The sequence below is a fragment of the Polyodon spathula genome, chromosome 2 (genome assembly GCF_017654505.1).
Source record: "Polyodon spathula isolate WHYD16114869_AA chromosome 2, ASM1765450v1, whole genome shotgun sequence".
NCBI lineage: Eukaryota > Metazoa > Chordata > Actinopteri > Acipenseriformes > Polyodontidae > Polyodon > Polyodon spathula.
In genome coordinates, this window is record NC_054535.1 from 33607802 (window position 1) to 33632192 (window position 24391).

The 24391-nt window shown below is 37.2% G+C and overlaps 1 protein-coding gene across 1 annotated transcript in view; it reads left to right on the forward strand.

Annotated features, from left to right (window-relative positions):
* Nucleotides 1-2292: 2292 nt before the first annotated feature.
* The window catches only part of LOC121295487 (cGMP-specific 3',5'-cyclic phosphodiesterase-like), an 84551-nt gene continuing 62452 nt past the window's right edge, over nucleotides 2293-24391 (forward strand). The window contains exon 1 of the mRNA XM_041220173.1: nucleotides 2293-2573. Within this exon, the coding sequence (XP_041076107.1) occupies nucleotides 2569-2573 (5 nt within the window). The 5' untranslated portion in view covers nucleotides 2293-2568. The remainder of the gene's footprint in view (nucleotides 2574-24391) is intronic.

Consider the following 24391-nt stretch of genomic DNA (forward strand, 5'->3'; position numbering starts at 1 on the left):
ACCTGGAGAGGCCTACAAGCCACAGTGTCTCACACCCACTGTGAAATGTGGTGGAGGATCGGTAATGATCTGGGGGTGCTTCAGCAAGGCTGGAATCGGGCAGCTTTGGCATGAATAAAGCCAAGTACAAGGTTGTCCTGGAAGAAAACTTGTTTCCTTCTGCTCTGACAATGTTCCCCAACTGAGGATTGTTTTTTCCAGCAGAACAATGCTCCATGCCACACAGTCAGGTCAATCAAGGCAAAAAGAATGAGGGTAAATTATAATGGGGTTTCATTTATTTTTTTAAATCCATGTGGTTAGATAATCATAAATCAGTATTTTATATGTTCTAAATAAATGTACATTCTGCATGACAAAATGCACAATTTTATTTATTTATTTTTTTAAATGTAGTTGTCTCCAATTTTTTTTACTACGGTTTTCTCCCCAATTTAGTGTTCCCAATTGTTATCTGTATCCTCAGCCCACCTCTAGCAACCACATCCGCATGGAGAGCCTTTGCTGGATGCACCACTCGGGAGCTCCAAAATGCACAATTTTAAATATATACAACATAGATATTCCCATTATTTTTTTATAGCTAGCTGGTGGGAAAGCCGTCTCCCTGTACATTAGTAGTTTCTATAATAGCGAATTATGCATTTTTCTTGATCTCGCTAACATGCATTTTGATTAACAAGTTCCCGTTATCTAGTCACTGCAACAATTAAGCTTTTTAACAAGAAATGCATGAATTAACTACCTCATTGACTCAATTTCAAAGCATTAATAGACTGATTTAATTAATACATTTCATTTGACAATCACTTGCTACTAAAGCTCTCGTTACTGTTCCAGAAGTTCGACACAATAACACTTTTTTTGAAAATTTTGCCTTTATAATCTGATCGACTCTGAGCCAGTTCAGGTCCAAGTTGTAAGTGGAAACACACTGCTGGTGTTTTTCAGAATTGTAGTAATGCTCTTTAGTAATGGTATTACAATATGTTTTCAAGCTTCTATATATAGGAACAACACAGATCATTAAAACAGAAGATAAAGATATGAAACTGGATGTCTTGCTAGACATAACTTCAAATGTTCAACCATACTTTCTGAAGTAAATTTAAAGGAAACAAAAAGTCAAGTAGTCAAACATTTTGGCTAATGCCTTCAAAAGAACTTGGTAAGTGGTAATCCTCATGGTAATCATTACATTTTTTTTTAGAAATAAAATAATCAGTATAAATACTGGACAATAATAGCCTGTTTGGAAATATGATATCACGTAATATAATTAAGTAACAACAAGCTTTAAAGTTTGATTCCAAATTTTCTTTATAGCTTTGAGAAGCACAGTAAGCTGTTGAATATACACACACATATACATATATATATATAGTTGTGAATTCTTCCTTCTGGTTGCACTCTATGACTGTATAATATAGTTTTCCACACACTACCAGGAGTGTTTAAATAACAAACACTGACAGTATTACAGTTACCCTCCATGGGTTGTATTTATTTTTTGAAATCCAATCAAATAAACAAACAAAACCTAACCCTTTCTTGGGTCCTAAACTAAACACTTATTTTTCCCTCCAAATTATACAGGAGCAGGCTAATTCTGCTTACCCTGAAACAAACTATCCATTCAGTTTTAAAGTTTTTTGTTACCTCAGCGTTTGGTCTCTTCTCTCTTTTCTCCCTTCCCCCACCCTCTCAACTTTACCAGCTTTAACTGCTAGATAATTAAACAATTAAGACCAATTGATGATCAGTCCTGGCATACGTATGCTCCCCAGGGTCTTAAAGCCTTCAAATATCTTTTCTAACATAATACCTTATTTTCAACAAAACATAACATAAATCCAAGTCTGTGATTTAACCTAAGACATTAATTCGTGAGAACCCATTTATTAACTGTAATTTTACTTTTAAACACATTACATTATTTCACAGTTTGTTTACTACCCAGTTGGTTTATGTTGTCTTCACATTTTATTATTTTAGTTTTCTTTGAAACCATCACCACAACCGTTACCCAGATGGAGTGTGCATTCATTACAGCCACGGCCTCAGAGCTGACCAATTTTGCTCCGGAATGTACACTCCATCATATATATATATATTATATATATATATATATATATATATATGTGTGGTGTGTGTGTGTGTGTGTGTGTGTGTGTGTGTGTGTGTGTGTGTGTGTGTGTATATATATATATATATATATATATATATATATATATATATTATATAGTACAAGTATAGTCATATGATACTGGCTATCTATTTAGCAGTACAGTAAAATCTGGCACAGCTGTTGGAAAATACTGGATCCCTAGATTAACAGTGATGCATGCTCTATCAAGGGAATTTCATCAAGGTCTGCACATTGTTAATTAGCGAGAATTACTTTTTCCTTCCCCCCAAGTCCCAAAAAGGATATAAATATACATCTTCAGCATTGGTTTCAAGTTACATCACAGTGAGGAAAACTATAACATAAAAAGGAAAATAAAATTCATTACTCACTGTACAGGCAACAGCTACATATCTAACACAGGACTCGATTGCCACAGGATGGGGTAAGTAACTGTTGTTACTCTACATTAAAAAGGAACATATATTTAACTACACTGCTAATATGCTTTCTTTAATCACTGTTATTTGAGTGTAAAAAAAATACTTGTGTGAGTCATTACTGAGGTGTTCACAGGTTAAGTTTTCCATTTATACTGTCGAGTTCCAAAGCAACCAGGCAATCAGGGCTTTTCATCTATAAAAACAGAAGCTATTTTGTTGTCAGAAAGGAAGCCAGAGTCTGCATTGTCATAAAGATACAGTAGAAATGATATTTTGGTTATTAATTGTATTTTATTTTACTTATAGATGCTTGGTTTGTGAAAAATGTTTCACAGATTTGGAACTAAAGTAGAACTGAAGTCTACTTGAATGCTGTGTATGCTTATTGTTATTATTAGTTGTTGTTGTCGTGTTTTGTTGTTGTTTTTCTAGCTTATTTGTAAGCACTTTCCAATAGCAAGACTTGCTCATTTTATATTATTATACAATAATGTATTCATTTATGTTAATGTATCTGCATGTGTGAAATTGTTGTAGAACTAAGGCCAATTGGTATAATAGCTCACAAAGACATAAAGCATGCTTGATCTCACTGACACTAGTTGAAAACTGAGTTAGGTAGCTTTTCAACCTCTTTTAGAGCCGTCTACAGACGAACCACACTTGTGGAGGCTATAAGTGGTGATTTTTGAATTATTGGAAAACTGAATCTACAAGTTGCTCATTCTGTATTCATATTGCCACTGCAATAGAATTTTAGATTTATTATATGGCGAGGTTGGCTGTCTCCCAATGCGCTGGAGGTTTGGTCAGTGTCAATACAGCCCATGACTTACCTTGTGTTATTGCTTACTTAATCCAGACCCTGGAGATGAATTGGTCCATGACATATTTACAAACCCATCACTGCATTGATTTTTTATATTTTCAAAGGTGGGTGCATGGAGTCAAGCAACAGATGAATTATAGTACAGAAGCAGTGCCACTGATGATTTTTGGCATGCTGGGTCAGTGTTGCTTTAACTTTGTATGGTTAAAGTATTAAAGTAATTTCCTTTGAAAAAAAAAAGAAAAACAAAAACATTTTCAATATGTTTTCTTCTTCTGCAAAGTAAATACCTTTCAGCTGTGTGAACTGAAAAAGTCCCAGGGCTTAATTGGTTGAAGGTCGCTGTGCGAGATAAACATTGCACTGACAGGATATACAATCCAGAGACCGCTTGTCTCCATTCAGCCACAGTGTCAGGGCACATACTGAAACTAGTTGCTAACAGTGCTGCTAGTCATCACATTTCTATATTTAAAATGACAGTGTTTAAATATTATGGTGGTTTAGCAAATAAGAAGCAAAACTATATATATATATATATATGGAAATAAAATGGAAATATATATTTATGGACTTTGGATTCGTAGTTTGTTTGTTTATTGCCTGTTGTATCATGCATTTTAGTTATGAACAACACTACTTGGAGGTTCTCTTTGTTATTCTGAAAATAGTCCAGCTTGTCAGTAAATAACTACTTGTCATTTATTATAGTAATTATTATTATTTTATTATTATGCATTTCTTACCCAGGGCGACTTACAGTTGTTTCAAAGTATCACATTTTAAAGTATCATATTACAGATAATGAGAGAAAATAAAAAAATACAATAAATAATTGTGTATGAGAGTGATTAAGACTAAGAGCAGTTAAAGTTAAAAATATTTGGTTATAAGAGTAAATTCCATTAAGAGCAAGTAGTAAGTACAATACATGTATAGGAATGATTTAAAATAAGAGCAATTACGAAAAACATGAATACGGTTACCTTTAAGAGTAAAATCAAGTACAAGATACAGAAAGCATAATTATGATTGAGAGCAGTAGTAGAACACAACAAAGTGTGAAGCGGTTAAGTTCAGGTATTGATACAGTTACGTGTCATATAGTCCAGTATAGTCAAGAGTTGTGAGGTTTACAGATGCTGTCTGAACAGGTGAGTCTTGAGGAAGCACCGAAAGGTAGTCAAGGAGTGAGCAGTCCTGATATCCGTGGGTAGATCGTTCCACCACTGAGGAGAAAGGGTGGAGAAGGAACTAGGAGCTCAGAGGGGGGAAAAGAGAGGAAGATCTGGGCATCATCAGCATAGAAACGCGCTGAGTGTGTAGAAGTGCTGGTCAGGATCGAGAACCAGCAGGGAAGAAGAAGCAATTTAACAGCGAGACAGTGACAGCGGGGAACCCTTGGGCAGACCCCGGAATATTGTGTAGAGCAGGCTAGTGAGCCGGTAGCGTAGGTCGGTGATCCGGGTCGTACGGGTAGCAGAGACTGGGATATCGCTGCCAAGTGCAGCACCTTTTATTTGTAGTTTTATTACTGTTTTATTTTCCCTTTTCCTTTTGCCTTCTATTTTTGAATCATTGCTTGGAGCACCTGCGTGCGCCTGCACCCTGAACTGTTTACCGTTGCTTGGTATTCCCGTGGTTCTGTTTACCATAGTTGGTAAGCAGACCACAGACAACAGCGCCCTCTGCGAGCTAAAGAAACAAAAACACCTTTGAAAATAAAACTGGGCACCTGAGTGGTGTTTTCAAGTACACCTGTTTGTCTCCTGTGTCAGTGAATTACCCACCACCCTTCCATGGTATCCTATAAGCATTTCACTGTCAGTATTTAGTGTAGCTTGAAAATATCAAATTCTCAATCACTTGAATTATGTCCCTTTTAATAGTTTTATGTTTGAAATATGTGACTTGCTTAAACATTTTTTATTAGTCTACAGTAATAAATAATCAAGAGAGAGTGTAGATGGCCTATATCTCATTGTTTATATATCAAGGCTACACCTCCTTGAATGTAATGTTGTAAAGTAAAAAATTACTTGCTATACAGATGGGCACGTAGTGAGAGCGGATTTGTTTACATCGAGGAGGAGTGTCCGCTCTGCAGGAACTGCTCCATGGAACCCCTTGACTGCAGGACAGTGATGTAAACAAAGAAAGTGTGTTTCAACGCCAATGCTCTGTGTCTGCCTCATGATCATTCAGTTAAGACCCACACATGTAACACATCACCGGTGGGTGTCACTGTCCTGCTGAGTAAAGGCAGGATAGGTACAGAGCAGTTGGCTGCCAGGATGCTCAGGCAGAACCAGCTGACGATCAGCAGCTACCAGAGGCACGAGCTGCCATCCTCGGTCAGAGGAGTGGTTATTGTCCCAAGAGCCAGTGGAGGAATTGCCAACCATGTGAAGGAGCTGACGTCCGAGAGATGACCAGATACTGTTCCACAAAGGAGGAACTTTTTCGCCCGGAAAAAAGAAACAAGGACCAGGGGTCACAAATGGAGATTGGACAAAGGGGCATTCAGAACAGAAAATAGGAGGCACTTTTTTACACAGAGAATCGTGAGGGTCTGGAATCAACTCCCCAGTAATGTTGTTGAAGCTGACACCCTGGGATCCTTCAAGAAACTGCTTAATGAGATTCTGGGATCAATAAGCTACTAACAACCAAACGAGCAAGATAGGCTGAATGGCCTCCTCTCGTTTGTAAACTTTCTTATGTTCTTATGTTCTTCTTAACTGCTGTCTGGAGAGCTAAAGAAGGAGCTACTGTCCCAACCGCCAGTGAGGAGACTGCATCCACCACAACCCCAACCAGCACCCCTGGGCAACAGTGGCGCTGAGGGTCAGAGCCCTTAACTTGTGCTCCCTGACACCGTACCTTGGTGTCTGGATCTCCCATCGCTGGGCCCGAGTCCCAGATCGCAGCATCAGCAGACACGGTTGTTAACCCAGACTCCTGTTTTGCTCCCCCTGGTGAACCAGACTTCACTGCACTGTCGCAGCTGCAGCTGCTCGGTCACCAGCCTACGCTCCAGTCGCCCTGTCCACGCCGGTCGGGTCCCCTGTTGCCATGTCTCAGTCCCTTTTGAGATGGCGGCGGAGACAACAGCAACCAACTTCCTAACCTCCCCAAAAAGAAGAGGAACCAGCTGAAGAGTATCGAACAAACTGGAGGTGCCATTCTGAGGGGGAGGATATGTGACAGGGAGCTGGTTCCTATGTGACAAGTCGCTGGTTCCTTCACAAGTGTGTGCAGCTGAGACGTGTTGCTGGGCAACCGATTAGGCTCGCCAGCACTGAGCGGATCAGGAGGTCCAGATTGTCTGGGGGACGTGCCCGGGGATGTTGTGTAGAGTTCAAAAAGCGTCTGCACCACAGTTTGAGGCTGCTACAAGCCACTGCTACAGACAGGTGCTAAGCGAGAGCATGTTTGTTTACGTCAAGGAAGAGAGCATCCGCTCTGCAGGAACTACTACATGGAACCCCTTGACTGCAGGACAGTGCCTGTGAAGACTAATCTGCCAGGTCCATCACAACAACCCAGAGGCGCTGGAAGGCAGGGACTTCAAAGACAACAACAGTAGGTCAATTTAGGGGATGTTGATCCCAACAGTATAAAGAGGTTTACCGTAGAGTAGTAGGTTCCTGGAGTGGGATGATCCTTTTAGTAGGACTAGTGCTCGTCATTTTGTGTGGAAAACTTTTATTTTTAGTTGTTTTCTTTATTAAATATGACACTATGGCTACCACTGTTGGTACCCTAGTGTCAGCATCTGTCTTGAAATTAAATCTGCACACTTATGTGGCGTGTCAACACCAATGCTCTGTGTCTGTCTCATGATTATTCAGAGACGATCCACACATGTAGCACATCACCCTGTTACAACCTGTTTAATATTTGGATGATTTTGTGAAATGTCTTTACGAATTATTTTTTTCTGTCAAATGTTAGTTACATTTGGCTTGTTAGCAACAGAATAAAAAATACACACACACACACACACACACACACACACACACACACACACACACACATATATATATATATATATATAATGTCAGACATGACAATGAGGTACAAAAAAAGGTCAATTTAAATTTTAAAACACAGTGCAGTAATAGGTTTCAAAATACTTAGACTGTTAAAACAGGTGCCTCTTTGAACTGAAATGACAGCTCACTAGCAGGATGAGATATTTTAAACAGCACTTCTCTGTATATGCTCTAAAAGCTATAATAGCCACATTAGATGATGTAGAGATTGTGATTTTGCAAACTCTCCAAATGATAAATGCCACCATAAAAGACATAAATATAAAATAAAACTTTGCAGATAATATGATGCTCCAGTCTTAAAATACATAGTTACAGGAATGTATAAGCAATCCATTTTAGCAATAACAAATCTGCAAAGTTTATGACCTCTAGATGTAACTGAAATTATTTAGAACAGTTCAAAGGAAAGCATCTAGGGGTGCATTCAAAGGTTGACATTACCTCTGATTTACTAGCATCTAGTACATTTAACTCATACTAAATGGATTTATTTTACCATAAGTAAACAAAACAAAACTGAGGGAGAAGTACAGGTCATGTTAAAGGCAGAACTAGAATAAACACATCACATGTAAGTTGATAAGAAAATGGTAAGTACCTCTTTAAAAACAAGTTTATGGTTATGTTTATAGCATCTAGGATCGATTCAACATATTTTAGAGCATTCTGGTAGAACAGATATTGGTTGAAAACTTCATAATATACACATATTTCAAATACAATACAATAATAAACTGCTGAAATCTGGTATAGATGCTAAAGGTCACATGGCCTAAACGTATCTAGATCGTTGGCGAGGTTAGATAATAAACATTCTCACATTAAGTGATTAGGTATCTATAGCATGATCTTTGACATATATGCATATTCCAAATGTATATTGTATTCTATAGTGTAAAATACAAGAAAGAAGCCAAAGATTTTTTAACAGAAGAAAGTGGTGGTAGTAGTATTGCTTGTGCAAATAAAAGGTAAGAGTGCAATGCTGATGCAGAGGATTCAAACAAAAGTGTAGATATGGGCTGTCAGCATTAAGATATGCAGTGGAAAATAATAAAGATTAACCTACAAAAATGTATTAGTAGCTGTTTCAGTTTTCTTTTCATTGTGTAGCAGATGGTATTTTTTATTTTTATTTATTTTTTTGGTCTGGAAGTACAAATATTGTGTTAAGTATAAAATGCAGATTTTGCAGATGTTCAACTCAGCCTTGTAAGTTTACAGAGTGAGTTCTACAAAAACCAAATCCTGTTCACTATGTGTGCTCCTAAGTATTTTAGTGCATGTATTCATTTGGTGTATATTCACATTTTCATATATTTGTCTACTTCTTGCAATTTTACTTTGTTTTCCTTTGTCCTGATTGCTTTACCTCAGATAATGTTAACTAAGTCAGCAATGTAGACCTGTGCATGTCTAGTATTGTCATGAGTTCAGAACCTGTACTTCAGAACAAGTTGTCAGACATTCATTAACATATACTTGATCAGACACCTAGTCTAGTGAACTTTCTTGGAAGAATCGTTTTACTACAGGATTTCGTTTTCAAGATTTAATTTTCATTCTGACCCTGTAGAAGATTCACTTCTTGTACAGCAGGTATTGGGGACTATCACAAGACTGTTATATTAATAGCTGTAAACATGTAAAGGCTTGGTTATTACCGATCAGTTGTATAACACTTATTTGCTAATACTTAATGTTTGAAACAAATTTGAGAGGAAAACAAAACATTTGAATATGCAGGTTGTGCCACAAATTGTATGTCTAGAAAAAAAGAATGACTCTTACATGATTTATATCAAAGCGTAAACATGCATTAGAAACATCTCATAAAATTGAAGCCAGTGTTTCTTTTACTAGATTTTTAATATTCTTATTCTATAAACTTTGCAAGGAAATGGAATTGATTACTTGAGATTATTAATTGAAATGTTTCTGAATAATGGGAAAATATAAACAAGCGTCTTCCATCTTCATTTTGTTAAACAACCTAATGTAAACAAGAGGGATGACATGAAACATACTTGTGTGCTTCCAAACGTTTTCCTTTTCACCAGTAGACAATACTAACGTACATGCTACATAGTGAAAGGAAGCTCCACAAAACGTGTTTATGCTCCTGCAGGTTTGTTTTTCTTTAAAGGTCAGATATAGACACAATGTAGATGTTCCTGTATGAAGGCTGTTTGCACTTTTGTTTATGAAGAACTACAACTATAAAAAAGTGAAGCCCTATTCTTTAGATTTATTAGAAAATAGAATTACAAAGTTCAAGTTGAAAGATGATTAAATAAACAATGTTTCTTAACTTTTCTATTCAAAATTGAGTTATTATTGTGGGGCACATCCCACCAGGCATGCACAGTTTATTATTACATAATGGCATTTTATCATGACTGTCCTGGAGCTACTGATTGCCGAGAATTATTTAGACATCCCACAAATGTATTTAATTTTTAAAGTGACTTGTTCAGACTACTGTAATGCAATTCTGAATTGTGTCTGCTGATAAACAATGTAGTCTATTCAAAAACAGAGACAGATTTAAGTAATGATATTAAATTATTTTCCCCTGCTCCAATACGGAGACTATGGTAAAGTGGAGACTGCCATACATCTATAAGGCTGCACTATCTGAGCTCTTTTGTGGAAGACGCTCTCTTGCGGTGTGCAGGGTTGCTAGTTAGCGGGCAGCTTCCACCCTGTTACAATGGTGCCGTGATTCAGATCTCATACACTGACTGCAGCCAATCACCAAGGATAAAGAACAGTGTAACGGGCAGAGTTTAATACTGAAGTAAATTGCTGATCAGTTGCAGTACCTGTTCAGTTTTAAACTTAAGATATTTTAGTAGGGAAATTTAAAGTTGACATTGGCTATGTTTACAGTAACTTCTGGCATCCAGAATAGAACATTCTTTTTCTAGAATTTAGATGTGATCATACCATCATCATTACTTTAATAGATTTTGGGAATGTACATTCCAAGCGTGGACCACCTGGAGGGGGTAGGCCAATGCCAGTTTTGTTGAATTGACATCATTTTACTGAGACAGTGATATACCTCCTTATCTACTATAATCCGGCTGCATCTTGTGTTAAGTAGAGAACAAAACTTCAGAACAAAGCTGGGTAAATAATGTCCATAATGTAATGGATCACAAAAAATAAAGCCTCTATCAGAAGCTACTGGCAAACGAGCCAAGAAGAAAAAATAAATGGTCCCACATGCTTACTAGCAGTGGCAGCGAACCATTAAAATTCATCTACATTAGAAATGACCTGGAGCAAAAAAAAACCCTCCTCCCTCTGCACAACTGACTGCACCGTCCTCTTTCAATAAAATTACAGCAATCACATTTTAGCAATTTTCTTAATAATCAATGTAATATTCTCAAGTAAAATGTAATTCTATTAAAAATACACATGGGGTCAATAGATACAATAAACATAGTACCTCACACACACACACACACATACAAGCAAGCAGATGCTCACCTTAACATTTATTTTTCAAACAGCAGAAGGACCCACCAATAAAAATCATTATCAAGAGTTCAAGTGTATACATTTAATTTTCTAACTGATTTATGATACTCTAGGTAAAATAACCATACCCCAGCCCCATAACACCCACAGATTGCAAAATGTATAATTTTACATATTATACATTTTACAACATGAAATCTCTGAGTTGAACTTCTCCACTTTGCCCCAGGGGCCTCCTTCAATCCTTTCTTTGTAGGGACCACCCTCTTAGTGAACTCTCCATACTCATCCATGTAGAACTTAATCTGACACCAAACATGGACTGTAGCTACTCAAGACACACGCTGTATAATCACAACAGATAACTGGTTTATATTCGTTGCTATAACACTGCTGCTGACATGAAGATTACATTCCAATGCTGTAATTACAATGAACCCTTTAATACATGCATTGGCTTGCTGCTAACCCATCTGCAATCCTCTGTTAAACATGCTATAAAAACTAAGTACTTTAAGTACAAAGTAAGACTGGAGCATGGAACTGGATGAGTGTAAAATCATATGATTTGCTAGATTCAGCTTTTCTGTTTGCGTGTTGATTTTGTACAGCTGCTAAGCCATAAAAGTAAAAGTCACTTAAGACTAACCTAAATGTATATAACACTTTAAAACAACAATGGTTAAGATTATATTTAAACTTGTTGTAAAAGATATTTACATGTACGTCGTTCCTGAGTCAATGATCCTGACTACTCCAGTAGCTGTCACTATTTGTTAGATTTTTCAGGCATATTACAAGTGGTAAAAATACTGACGGAAGCTGGGGGTAGAAAAAATGTACCTGAAAATATTGAAAACAAAGAAGAGCATGAAAATGAGACACTGCATCTAAGGCTGTAGAGTAACTGTAAACGCAATTAGTGTGACAGCAGTAATGCATTAGCAGGACCAAATCACACATTTATGGGCACAACAGCAGCAAAAATGCTTGCTATCATATCTAAGACCAGTACTGCACACCTCAGCCAAGATGTGGTTTCAGAAGTGTGCACATAAGCATTGCTGCCAGGATACCAATTACCTCTGATCATCAACTCTCAGAAACTCCTGGAGAGAAATCAAGTTCCTAGCCAGAAGGAACACAGATGCTGTATATACGAACTTCTGGTAATGGCTTTGCATTCATCCACATCTCCTGCCTGTATTCACTCTTGAGAATCATGTTTTTATTAGATTCAAATTTCCACAGGTTAGCATAATGCTTAACTAAATAGCAGATAACACCACATACAATCTGTATGAAAGCAAAACTTTAAATTTACTTGAAATGTTCCAATCTCCAGCATGTAGTTTACACTATCACTATATGATTAATAGTTTTGTTCAATTCAATATGTTATAATTATAATACAGCTTATTATAATTAGAAACACAGGCTTGATAGTTTAAACAGGTGCTCACTGCGTGAATATTTTCTTTCTTCTTTCTCCAGTACTAGTGCCAAACCTCTGGTTTATGACTCTTTCTACAAATAACACACACAATTGTCAGTATTAGCATATTATAATAGCAACTAGAGTATGGTGAAATAACCACATTTTAGCAGTCTCCATTAGAAAAAACAACTTTTTTATGTTTTCTAGCCCTAACTGCCACATTTCAGTCAAAAATCTGTCTTTTCTGACACCTACATTTGATATAAAGTGACTTACAAAATCACCACAGGCCAAAACAGTTAAAAGTAGCTAAAGTAATTAAAATAAAATGGTTATTAGTTTTTATGTTTGGATGTCTTGATATTATCTAATGGACCGTATCAGCTGGAAACACCTGTTGCCATTAATCTTACTGTTGCATTTTACAAGAGCCACTCACCATTAAGAAAAGTAAAGCTGCAAATTGAAGCAGCTTTACTGCATTTCCTAGGTTACCAACCAGTGTCACTTTGCAAACAATCATTCAAACCACTATATCTGAACGACTGGAAAGGTAACACTAAATATACTCTTGAAATCCCAGAGCTTGCTTATATATATATATATATATATATATATATATATATATATATATATATATATATATATATATATATATGTGTGTGTGTGTGTGTGTGTTGTGTGTGTGTGTGTGTGTGTGTGTGTATATATATATATATATATATATATATATATATATATATATATATATAATACAAAAAAAAAAACACAAAAACAAACCCTAAACACAAAGTAAATTTATTGCAAAACAGTACAACTATTTTGTAAATACCGTGCCACTAACATGTAAATGTTTATTTTTCCATACAGTTGTGGTTTCTCCACTGGGTGACATTAAGCGAATAAAATGAAAGGGTCCAAAGGCACTTTGTTTAAGTGTAGGGTATTCTTGGAGTCCAAGTACAGTACAGGCTCTTTAAGATCAAAAGCTGCTGTCTCTAATGCACTTTAAAAGGATGTAAGAAAGGCTAGGGGTGCAGACCTGATGCATGTGTGGGTAATATCACAGAGCACTGTGTAGGGACCTGAAAAGCTGGAACACATCGATTCAGATCCGAGAGTAGATTGTTAAAGTTGTTTATTGAACATAGAAAAGCTCTGGAGAGACAATCACACACAACCGATGGTGTAGTAAATTGCTCTATAGTTATGTCTTTAAGGGATTGCTTTATATATATTGTTAGCACCAATCATTAGTGACTATGCAGTAAGAAATATAAGTTTCAACAATCAGCATTCAGCATGCAGTTATGTTACTAAAAAGGCAATAACACTATTAGCATATTAACAGTTTGCATAAGTAACCTTGGACATTCTACACAAGGGGTTGCATTATTCAGTGCCAGCACTTCATCTATGTTTCTTTTATTTAATCATTGCAGTTTTGCACACATTCCACACTTTGTAACCCACATTAAGAAAGCATCTGCCGGAAGTTACAGAGAGGCTTTTTTTTTTGTTTTATACTGCAGTCTATATATATATATATAAATTAAACGGTTTAGTTCAGAAGGCCATATTTATTGCAAAATCAATTTCCAAGATATAAATAGATAAACACTAAGATAAAACAAACATGCTGCACTGATAATGTTGTAAGTGTTGCTGACTTATAAATATGGTGACATTGACACTGGAACCTAGCATTACTGATCAAAGCCTGGGAGTGAGAAAATCATTGTTTGAATAGTTTGGTATGCACACCCACTGTTAAATAACTTGAATTAAAGGCAGGGTAAGTTCAATAGTTTAATTCCTTGGTGATTAAAAGCCACACAGTAGGTTGTATTATAAACTTTGTTTTCAGATACATTTGCTATCAAAACAGATTTAAATAATGTATTACATTATCAAAGAAAACACTAACATGGTGGTTCTCATAGTCCAGGGGTTTTCAACCGGGGGTAAGCAGGATGAAAAAAAAAAGACAAAAATGTACTTGGAAGAAAATAATGATCTTTTTTTAATAATGTATTTATTATTTTCATAGTAACAAGACATACGGCATACATAAGCTCAACAATAGTAAGACTAAACAAAGGAAAGTGGAAAGGAGAAAAAGAAAGAAGGAAAATAGAAATAATAATTAAATGGTGGAGTCGAGGAAGAGCGTGTCAAAGTAAAAAATGAAGGGCTGCCATACTGAATAAAACGTTTGAGTAGATAAGAATATAAGAACATAAGAAAGTTTACAAACGAGAGGAGGCCATTCAGCCCATCTTGCTCATTTGGTTGTTAGTAGCTTATTGATCCCAAAATCTCATCAAGCAGCTTCTTGAAGGATCCCAGGGTATCAGCTTCATCAACATTACTGGGGAGTTGATTCCAGACCCTCACGATTCTCTGTGTAAAAAAGTGCCTCCTATTTTCTGTTCTGAATGCCCCTTTGTCCAATCTCCATTTGTGACCCCTGGTCCTTGTTTCTTTTTTCAGGCTGAAAAAGGCCCTTGGGTCGACACTGTCAATACCTTTTAGAATTTTGAATGCTTGAATTAGGTTGCCACGTAGTCTTCTTTGTTCAAGACTGAACAGATTCAATTCTTTTAGCCTGTCTGCATATGACATGCCTTTTAAGCCCGGAATAATTCTGGTCGCTCTTCTTTGCACTCTTTCTAGAGCAGCAATATCTTTTTTATAGCGAGGTGACCAGAACTGCACACAATATTCAAGATGAGGTCTTACTAGTGCATTGTACAGTTTTAACATTACTTCCCTTGATTTAAATTCAACACTTTTCACAATGTATCCGAGCATCTTGTTAGCCTTTTTTATAGCTTCCCCACATTGTCTAGATGAAGACATTTCTGAGTCAACAAAAACTCCTAGGTCTTTTTCATAGATTCCTTCTCCAATTTCAGTATCTCCCATATGATATTTATAATGTACATTTTTATTTCCTGCATGCAGTACCTTACACTTTTCTCTATTAAATGTCATTTGCCATGTGTCTGCCCAGTTCTGAATCTTGTCTAGATCATTTTGAATGACCTTTGCTGCTACAACAGTGTTTGCCACTTCTCCTACTTTTGTGTCGTCTGCAAATTTAACAAGTTTGCTTACTATACCAGAATCTAAATCATTAATGTAGATTAGGAATAGCAGAGGACCTAATACTGATCCCTGTGGTACACCACTGGTTACCACACTCCATTCTGAGGTTTTTCCTCTAATAAGTACTTTCTGTTTTCTACATGTTAATCACTCCCTAATCCATGTACATGTGTTTCCTTGAATCCCAACTGCGTTCAGTTTGAGAATTAATCTTTTGTGCGGGACTTTGTCAAAAGCTTTGACTGTCTCCCAGGACCTTGTTTCCATATAGGTAATTTTCCATTTTGGATCTTATTATAGTTTCCATAAGTTTGCATATAATAGAAGTCAGGCTTACTGGTCTGTAGTTACCTGGTTCAGTTTTGTTTCCCTTTTTGTGGATAGGTATTACGTTTGCAATTTTCCAGTCTGTCGGTACCACCCCTGTGTCAAGAGATTGCTGCATGATCTTGGTTAGCGGCTTGTAAATAACTTCTTTCATTTCTTTGAGTACTACTGGGAGGATCTCATCCGGCCCAGGGGATTTGTTTATTTTAAGAGCTCCTAGTCCCTTTAACACTTCTGCCTCAGTTATGCTAAAGTTATTTAAAACTGGATAGGAACTGGATGACATGTGGGGCATGTTGTCAGTATCTTCCTTTGTAAAAACTTGTGAAAAGTAATCATTTAATATATTTGCTATTTTTTTTTCTTCATCTACGATTTTGCCATTTGTATCTCTTAAACATTTAATCTCCTCTTTGAATGTTCGCTTGCTGTTGTAATATTGGAAAAACATTTTGGAACTGGTTTTAGCCCCCTTAGCAATGTTCATTTCTATTTCTCTCTTGGCCTTTCTAACTTCCTTTTTGACTTGCGTTTGCAGTTCTGTGTACTCTTTTTGCATACTTTCTTTTTGGTCCTTTTTTAATGCTCTGTAAAGTGCCTTTTTTCGCTGAATATTTTTTTAAATTGATCTATTAAGCCATTTTGGCAATTTAGTTTTACATTTAGATTTGTCTACTTTAGGGATGTAATTGTTTTGCGCCTCTAGTACTACATTTTTGAAGAACAACCATCCTTCTTCTGTGGGTGTTTTCTCTATTTTACTCCAATCTACTTCTGTTAGTCTCTGTTTCATACCTTCATAGTTTGCTTTTCTAAAATTGTAAACCTTAGCTTTAGTCATTACTTTTGGGGATTTAAAAAACACTTCAAATGAGACCATGTTGTGGTCTGAGTTTGCTAGTGGTTCTCTGACCTCTGTTTTAGTTATTCTGTCTTCGTTATTTGAAAAGACTAAATCAAGGCATGCCTCCCCTCTAGTCGGTGCCTTGACAAATTGTGTTAGGAAGCAGTCATTTGTCATTTCCACCATTTCTATTTCATCCTTCGTGCTACCCACCGGGTTTTCCCATTTTATATGGGGGAAGTTGAAATCCCCCATTAGTATGGCTTCTCCTTTGCTACACGCATTTCTAATGTCATTGTATAACAGATTATTGTTGCTCACTGTCTGAATCTGGCGGTCTATAGCATGCTCCTATTATTATGCCCTTTGAATTTTTGTCCGTTATTCTGACCCATATTGATTCGGTTTTATTTTCTTTGTCCAGGTTTAACACCTGGGCTTCAAGACTGTTTCTTATGTATAGCACTACCCCTCCTCCTCTTCTGTCCTGCCTGTCTTTCCTATACAGTGTATACCCACAAATATTATATTCGTCCCCATCACTCTCAGACAACCAAGTTTCTGTAACACCTATCACATCATAGTTACTTGTTAGTGCAGTAGCTTCAAGTTCTAGAATTTTGTTTCTGATACTTCTAGCATTTAGATAAATACATTTAATGGTTGTCTTACCTGAGTTGTTGTTCTTGTTTTGATGCGGTCTCCCTTCTGTTTTTTTGTTGATTTCTCCCCCCTTTCCTTTCTAGTTTAAATGCTTCTGAACCTGCTCGAGGATCTTTTCTCCAAGTAGACTGGTTCCCTTGTTATTTAAGTGCAGTCCATCCCGTCTATACAGATAGTCCTCGTTGTAGAATGTGGTCCAATGATCAAGATAGGTGAAGCCTTCCCGTGTGCATCACATCTTCAGCCATGCGTTTTGATTAATTATTTCCAGCTGTCCATATGGTCCTTTGCAAGGTGCTGGTAGTATACCAGAAAATACCACAGTTTTGGTTTTCTCTTTTAATTTCCTTCCTAGCTCTCTGAATTTGTTTTGCAGGGATTTTGGTCTGTCTCTTTCAATGCTGTTTGTACCGATGTGGACGACTACTACCGGGTCGTCTCCTGTTCATTCTAGGAGCCTATCCACGTTCTCAGTGATGGCTCCCGGAAGGCAGCACACTGTTGTAGTAAGGGGGTCCAAACTGCAAATTGAACTTGCTGTGTTTCTCAATATGGAGTCCCCAACAATCATGACCTCCCTTCTTTTTGCTGTCTGGTCACCACTGTCAGTGGGGTCCTGGATGTTGTTCCTTTCATTCTCTTGTTGTTGGTTCTGCTCATCAAAATTCTGAAGTGACTCAAATTTGTTGGTTGTTTTGATTTCTGGTGGTTGTGTTTGACGAAGTTTCTTTTTTTCCCTGCTTCTGCCTACCTGAACCCAGGTGTTCTGACCTTCTATCTCCTTGGTGGCTTTCAGTCTGTTAGGGGTGATGAAGACTTCCATGAATTGTGGGTGTGCCAGTTCCTCAAGATCCTGTTGCTGTCTCACTTCTTCCAGCTCCATTTCTAGCATACTTACTAGTTTATGCAAATCCTGGATTGCACGGCACTTTGCGCACACTTGGTTTGGCTCCGCTGGGTTCCAGCGATCCACGCATGGTATATTTTATTTTCTCCAGCTTCAGGATAGCCATGACCTGTTTTATCCATTGCATGTGGGGTGGTGGAGCAGCCATCTTCCAATTAAATAGGACACATCGTCATGCCAACAGAGACGCAAAGGCCAGAGCATCTTTTCAGAGTTTGCGATACATTAACATCCTCTGGGATGTAGGAACAATTCAATAATTGATCATTCAGAGTTTATCTGGGTTTATTAGTTCTCTTATTAATAATATTTAATTGAGGTGTGTGTGGCAAAGTGGTAATTAGCAGAGGAGGTGCAGTAATCCAACAAGAAAGTGAAATGGTTTCTGTTTTACTTGTAATCCAAATGGTCTGCTGACCCAATAGTAAATAATAGGAGGACTGGCAATACACAGCGATGTGTATTGTGCAGGGAATCATTATGTGTTGCAGTCCCGTAAACAATAATAAACAATTGTCCAGTACAAACACGCACAAGATACAAACACCATCACCACTCCAATATGCATGCTGTAGTGCTTGCTGTGAAGTACAATCTATCGGTCATATAATGTGCAGGGTTGTCCGGGTTTAGTGCTGGCCATGGGCGACAGCTCCGGATCGTGTTAGCCATCTAGTCTTAATAAACTAACAAACAGTATGTTTTAGAAAGACAGACAAAATAAAGAAAACACTCACCATAATAATCACAGTATCAGTTCTCAGCATAACCATCACAAGGAACAGATCACAGGGGCTCCCGTGGCGCATCCAGTAAAAGCGCTCCACATGGAGTGCAGGATGTGCCCTATAGTCTGGGGATCGGAGGTTTGAGTCCAGGCTATGTCACAGCCGACCGTGACCGGGAGTTCCTAGGGTGTGGGACACAATTGGCCGAGCGCTGCCCAGGTAGGGAGGGCTTAGGTCGGCAGGGGAATCCACAGCTCACCGCGCATCAGCGACCCCCGTGGCCGACAGTGCGCCTGTGGTTCTGTAGTGGAACCGCCAGATCTGTATTGTCCTCTGGCGCTATAGGTCTGGTGGCCTCGCTGTGGATATGCAGTGCAAAAAATGACATAGCAAGTAACTTGCTCACACACATACACGCCCACATGCACACACAGCCTAAATTGAAATAGTGCAGACAATCTTATAATACATCACATTAGCTTATTAATGGTATATAGATTAAAGATATGACATGTTTACTTTTAAATAAATTCTTCATACAATAATACGAGGTAGATTATAGTTACCTCATCAAGTTTCACTAAACGTTATTTCACATGCAAAGTGTGCAAACTAAATAACTAACAGTTCAATTCTATGTGAATGTCTTACAATGAATTAATTTAGTTCCATGAAAGGAAAATGCAACTGGAATTATACTCAACCGTTCCTTGAAGCTTAGACTTTTGGTCCACTGGTTTATAAACCCAATCTGTTGAAGTATCCAGTACAAAACGCTCTCCTCTCAGCAACAAAGTCTTCAATCCCAAATTGGATCAAACTAGGCAACAAAGCTTTAAATTTTCGACAGAATCAACAAACAGCTGCAACAAAGTATTCCTCGGTACAGGATCCACAACAGTGCCTGTCCACCATGTACTCTTTGCTGAATATTTTAGCTACGTAGGTAGCAGGGCACAGTTTCTTTTGGATACTGTGGTTTTAGGTGTACAGCAGACCCAGACTGGTTTGTCTGATAACAGTCGCTGTAAGTTTTATAGGAGTCCTCTAGCCGGACCTTAGTCTCGTTGCTTGTGGTAGTGACTCACTTGCAACTTGCTTCCTCTTCTTGGGTCTGTTTTTCCCGGAGTTACAGCTTTGCTTAGCAGAGTGAGAACACCTTGTTTAGCATTTGATGTGGAGCTCAAAATGTTTAGTTTTGCTTGGATACTTATAGTCTTTTCACTCCTTTTCCTATGACACAGCAGTTTCATTAATTCATCCAGTTATATCATTAACACACATTCAGGTACTAATAGCATATTCAGGGAATATGACCCACAAGGATCACTCCAAAGAGGGCTCTTAACTTAACGATGGACGCTTAACTAAGTTGGGAAAATGTTTCAAAGACCGAAGTCCAAAATTAAGCCAAATCAGGAGATGACCAGTATATGTGAAATAGATTTGCAGGAGCTTGCTTACATCTGTTGCACGTTGTGTCTAGTTCAGGATATATTTTCAGCAACTTTGCATTAATGAATGCAATGTAAAACTTTAAACTGCAGCAGTCCATGTCTTGCACAAATAGAAGAGGAGTGTACTTTGTAGAGGATACAGACACAGGTCTTTATTTTTCTTTTGTGAAACAGAAATTGTTGCCTGATCAAGAGTCAGTAGGAAACAACCATGTGTGAGAAACACAGCGGTGGAGATACCTGAGTGGAAAACGTCTTGTAAAATTTGATTAGGAAACCATTAGGACCTGGAGATTTACCACTCTGCATTGCCTTGATGGCCTGTGTAACCTCACAAGATGTTGCTCCCAAGTTTGGCGCTCCGTGTGGAGTGCAGGATGTGCCCTATAGCCTGTATGTTGCATAGTCAATGAAAATCAACAGTCCCTTGTTTCCTAGAAAAAAAGTACTATCAGAAAGTACAGTAACAGACATTCCTATGTCTACATATCCTTCTCCTTTGAAAATACCGCACAGGTGTATGAGAAAAAAAGAATACAATGATAATGATAATAATTATTATATAATAATGAAAAGGTAAATGCGTGAACATACTGATTAAGCTAGGTGAAAGGGAATATATTTTCCCCTTCTTTTTCCCTTTCCTTCTCCCCTTGCTTCAAAGTCGTAGTGCATAACAATTAGAGAAAAAAATAACAATACACGTCAAAGGCAGTCAATAAAATGATATATATACTGTGAAAAAGTATTTGCCCCCTGTCTGATTTTTAACATTTTTACATATTTTTGACGCTGAATGTTATCAGATCTTCAACCAAAATCTAATATTAGATAAAAGTGAACAAATAACACAAAATGTGGATACTTATTTCATTTATGTATTAAAGAAAGTTATGCAAAACCCAATGCCCCCATGTGAAAAAGTAATCGCCCCCTTAGACTGCAACCAAACGCTTCCTGTAGTTATTGATCAACCTCTCGCAAAGCTGTGGAGGAATTCTGGCCCACTCCTTCATGCAGAACTGCTTCAACTCAATCACATTTGTGGGTTTTCGAGCATAAATTGCTCGTTTCAGGTCCTGCCACAACATCTCAAAGGGATTTAGGTCTGGACTTTGACTAGGCCATTCCAAAACTTTATATTTCTTGTTCTTAAACCATTCTGACGTAGACTTGCTTGTGTGTTTTGGATCATTGTCTTGGAAGGCCTGACATTCTCCTATAGAATTCTCTGACACAGAGCAGAATTCATGGTTCCTTCAATGATGGCAAGTCATCCAGGTCCTGATGCAGCAAAGCATCCCCAAATCATGACACTACCACCACCATTCTTGACTGTTGGTATGAGGTTCTTACTGTGGAATGCAGTGTTTGGATTTCACCAGAGATAATGGGGCCCATGTTGGCCAAAAAGTTCCACTTTTGACTTATCTGTCCATAGAACATTGTTCCAGAACTCTTGAGTATCATCCAGGTGCTTTTTGGCAAACTTGAGACGAGGATTCATGTTCTTCTCAGTGAGCAGTGGTTTCCGCCTTGCCTGCCACGAATCCCATTTTTGCCCAGTGTCTTTCTAATGGTGGAGTCATGAACACTGACCTTAGCCGAGGCGAGAGAGGCCTGCAGATCCCTGGATGTTATTCTAGGGTTCTTTGTGACTTCCTGGACGAGAGATTTTGACAGGACGGACACTCCTGGGAAGATTCATTACTGTCCCAAACTTTCTGCATTTGGACAATATGGCTCTGACTGTGGTTTGGTGGAGCCCCAGAGCCTTAGAAATGGCTTTGTAACCCTTTCCAGACTGATAGGCATCAACAACTTTTTAATTTGTTTTTGTCTTTTTAATTAACATTTTAATTACAGCAACAGCAGCTGGTTGAATTTTTTCCGATGACTACATTCAGATTATCCTGTATATCGTTTCTTGAGCGGATACATTTCTTACTTGCAAAAGAAAAACAAAGGGAGAAAGCATAGAAAGTGCAAAGTGACAGAAAGTTATACCCTTTGAATCATAACTTTGAATCATCCCTCTGAATCATTTTTATGTTGGCTTCAATAAAAAGTTTATCATTGTTGTTATTATAGTTTTATCTTGAGGTTAATGTTTTTGATGTTGTAAACATTTTAATTGGCACACAAAACTATGTTGGGATGGGAAGTAAATGATAATGTAAACATTTACAGTGCAGACTGTTTGGAATTATTTAAAATAACTTTCCCAAACAGAAAGCGAATATGTGTTTTTCTGAAATGAATGTGCATCCAAAGGCTTATAAATCAAGGTTTTAAGAATTACCGTTTGGTATTCTGTCCTAAACCAGCAGTTTCTCAGTCCTAAACTGTTGTGACATACTATTTTCAATAAACAGGAACAAAATGTAATCTGTTACAGATTATATTGTCTATTACTGCTTTCAGTTTGTTTTAGTTTCTCAGTTTAGCTAGACATTTCTTTATTTAGAGAAGGAGGAACAGTATTTCTACTGATCTTACCCAAGACTTTTTTAGTAGAGATTATAACAAAGACTTTTAAAACGGATGATAGAGTTCTAACTGAGTTTAAATCATTTGGAAACATTGCCTCTGGCTAGTCATGATAGTTTACAGAAAGGACAGACTCAAATGTATAAAAAAATGTGCTCTGTATTAAAACAAACATACATGTAATTGCGCTCTGCTTCTAGATTAAGTATAGATTTGATATCTAGTGAATTATTAGTAAGGATACAATTTTGTCACAGCAAGACAATTCTACTGAATGATCACGGCTGCAAAGATCTGAACATAATATATTGTAAGATTGTAATGTTTGTGATAAATAAACATCTATTTAATGTGTTTTGTTTTAACGCACACACACCTTGTGTTAGAACAATATTGTATATATATATATATTATTATATATATATCTATATATATATATATATATATATATATATATATATATATATATATATATATATAATATATAATATATACTTTTAGAATGTGCTTACCTTTAAATCTTAACATGCATTCCTTTTCCCATGTAAAAAACATCTGAACACTGAAAACTTTTTAAAATTTAAAATACATTTCCTGTGTCAAAATTCGCCATTGAGGGCTTACGTATGTCACCTGCTCTAAGTTTGCACTGCCATTAATTTAAAAGACATGCAGTGCTCACTTTCTATTTTTCAGGCTGAGAATTATTTTGTCTGTGACTGTAAATCCTACTAAAATGAAGTTCATTTGGAAATCTATACAGCTGAATACTGATACCCCGTAAAGCAGCAAGATTGCTAAATTCTCAATATTCTAATATAGGTTAGAGATTAATCTTACCCGTGACAAGTAGCCAAGGGCGCTGGAATGAGGGGTGCTGAGGGTGTGACAGCACCACCTTGGCTTTGCATGTCTTCCATCATATACAGGGGTTACAGTTTTCTTCAATGGCTTTCAGCACCCCCACTCTAGAAATTGTTCCAGTGCCACCGCAAGTAGCTGTGGTGATGAGTAATGCTGTAGTAAATCAATGCAATTTCTGAAGTGACAATCCTGTCTGTGCTTTTTTTGATTATTTCTGAGCCTGAAAAGCCTGTTTGTGATGGTCAAACAAACTTCATTAACAGACGTTAAAAACTACGGCACTATTGCTTGTGTGTCTTTAAAAAGAGACAAAATTAGTCAAAATATACTCAAATTTGGTACAGGTTTTTCAATGATACTAATTGCTACGTACATACATATACGCACGCACGCATATATGTGGTTTAATTACCAACGTATATCGCAAGTAACATATTTTACTGTAAAGATTATGTATTTAGTCACATGCAGATCAATGCAATGTAAATAATTATTCAAATGCTGGGGGCGCAGTAGAATGTATAGATCAGTGCTAAATGGTACATTTCTAATAAGACAGTGGAAATCCTTTAAGCAACTAATCTACCCTATAACTGGACATTTTAGCTA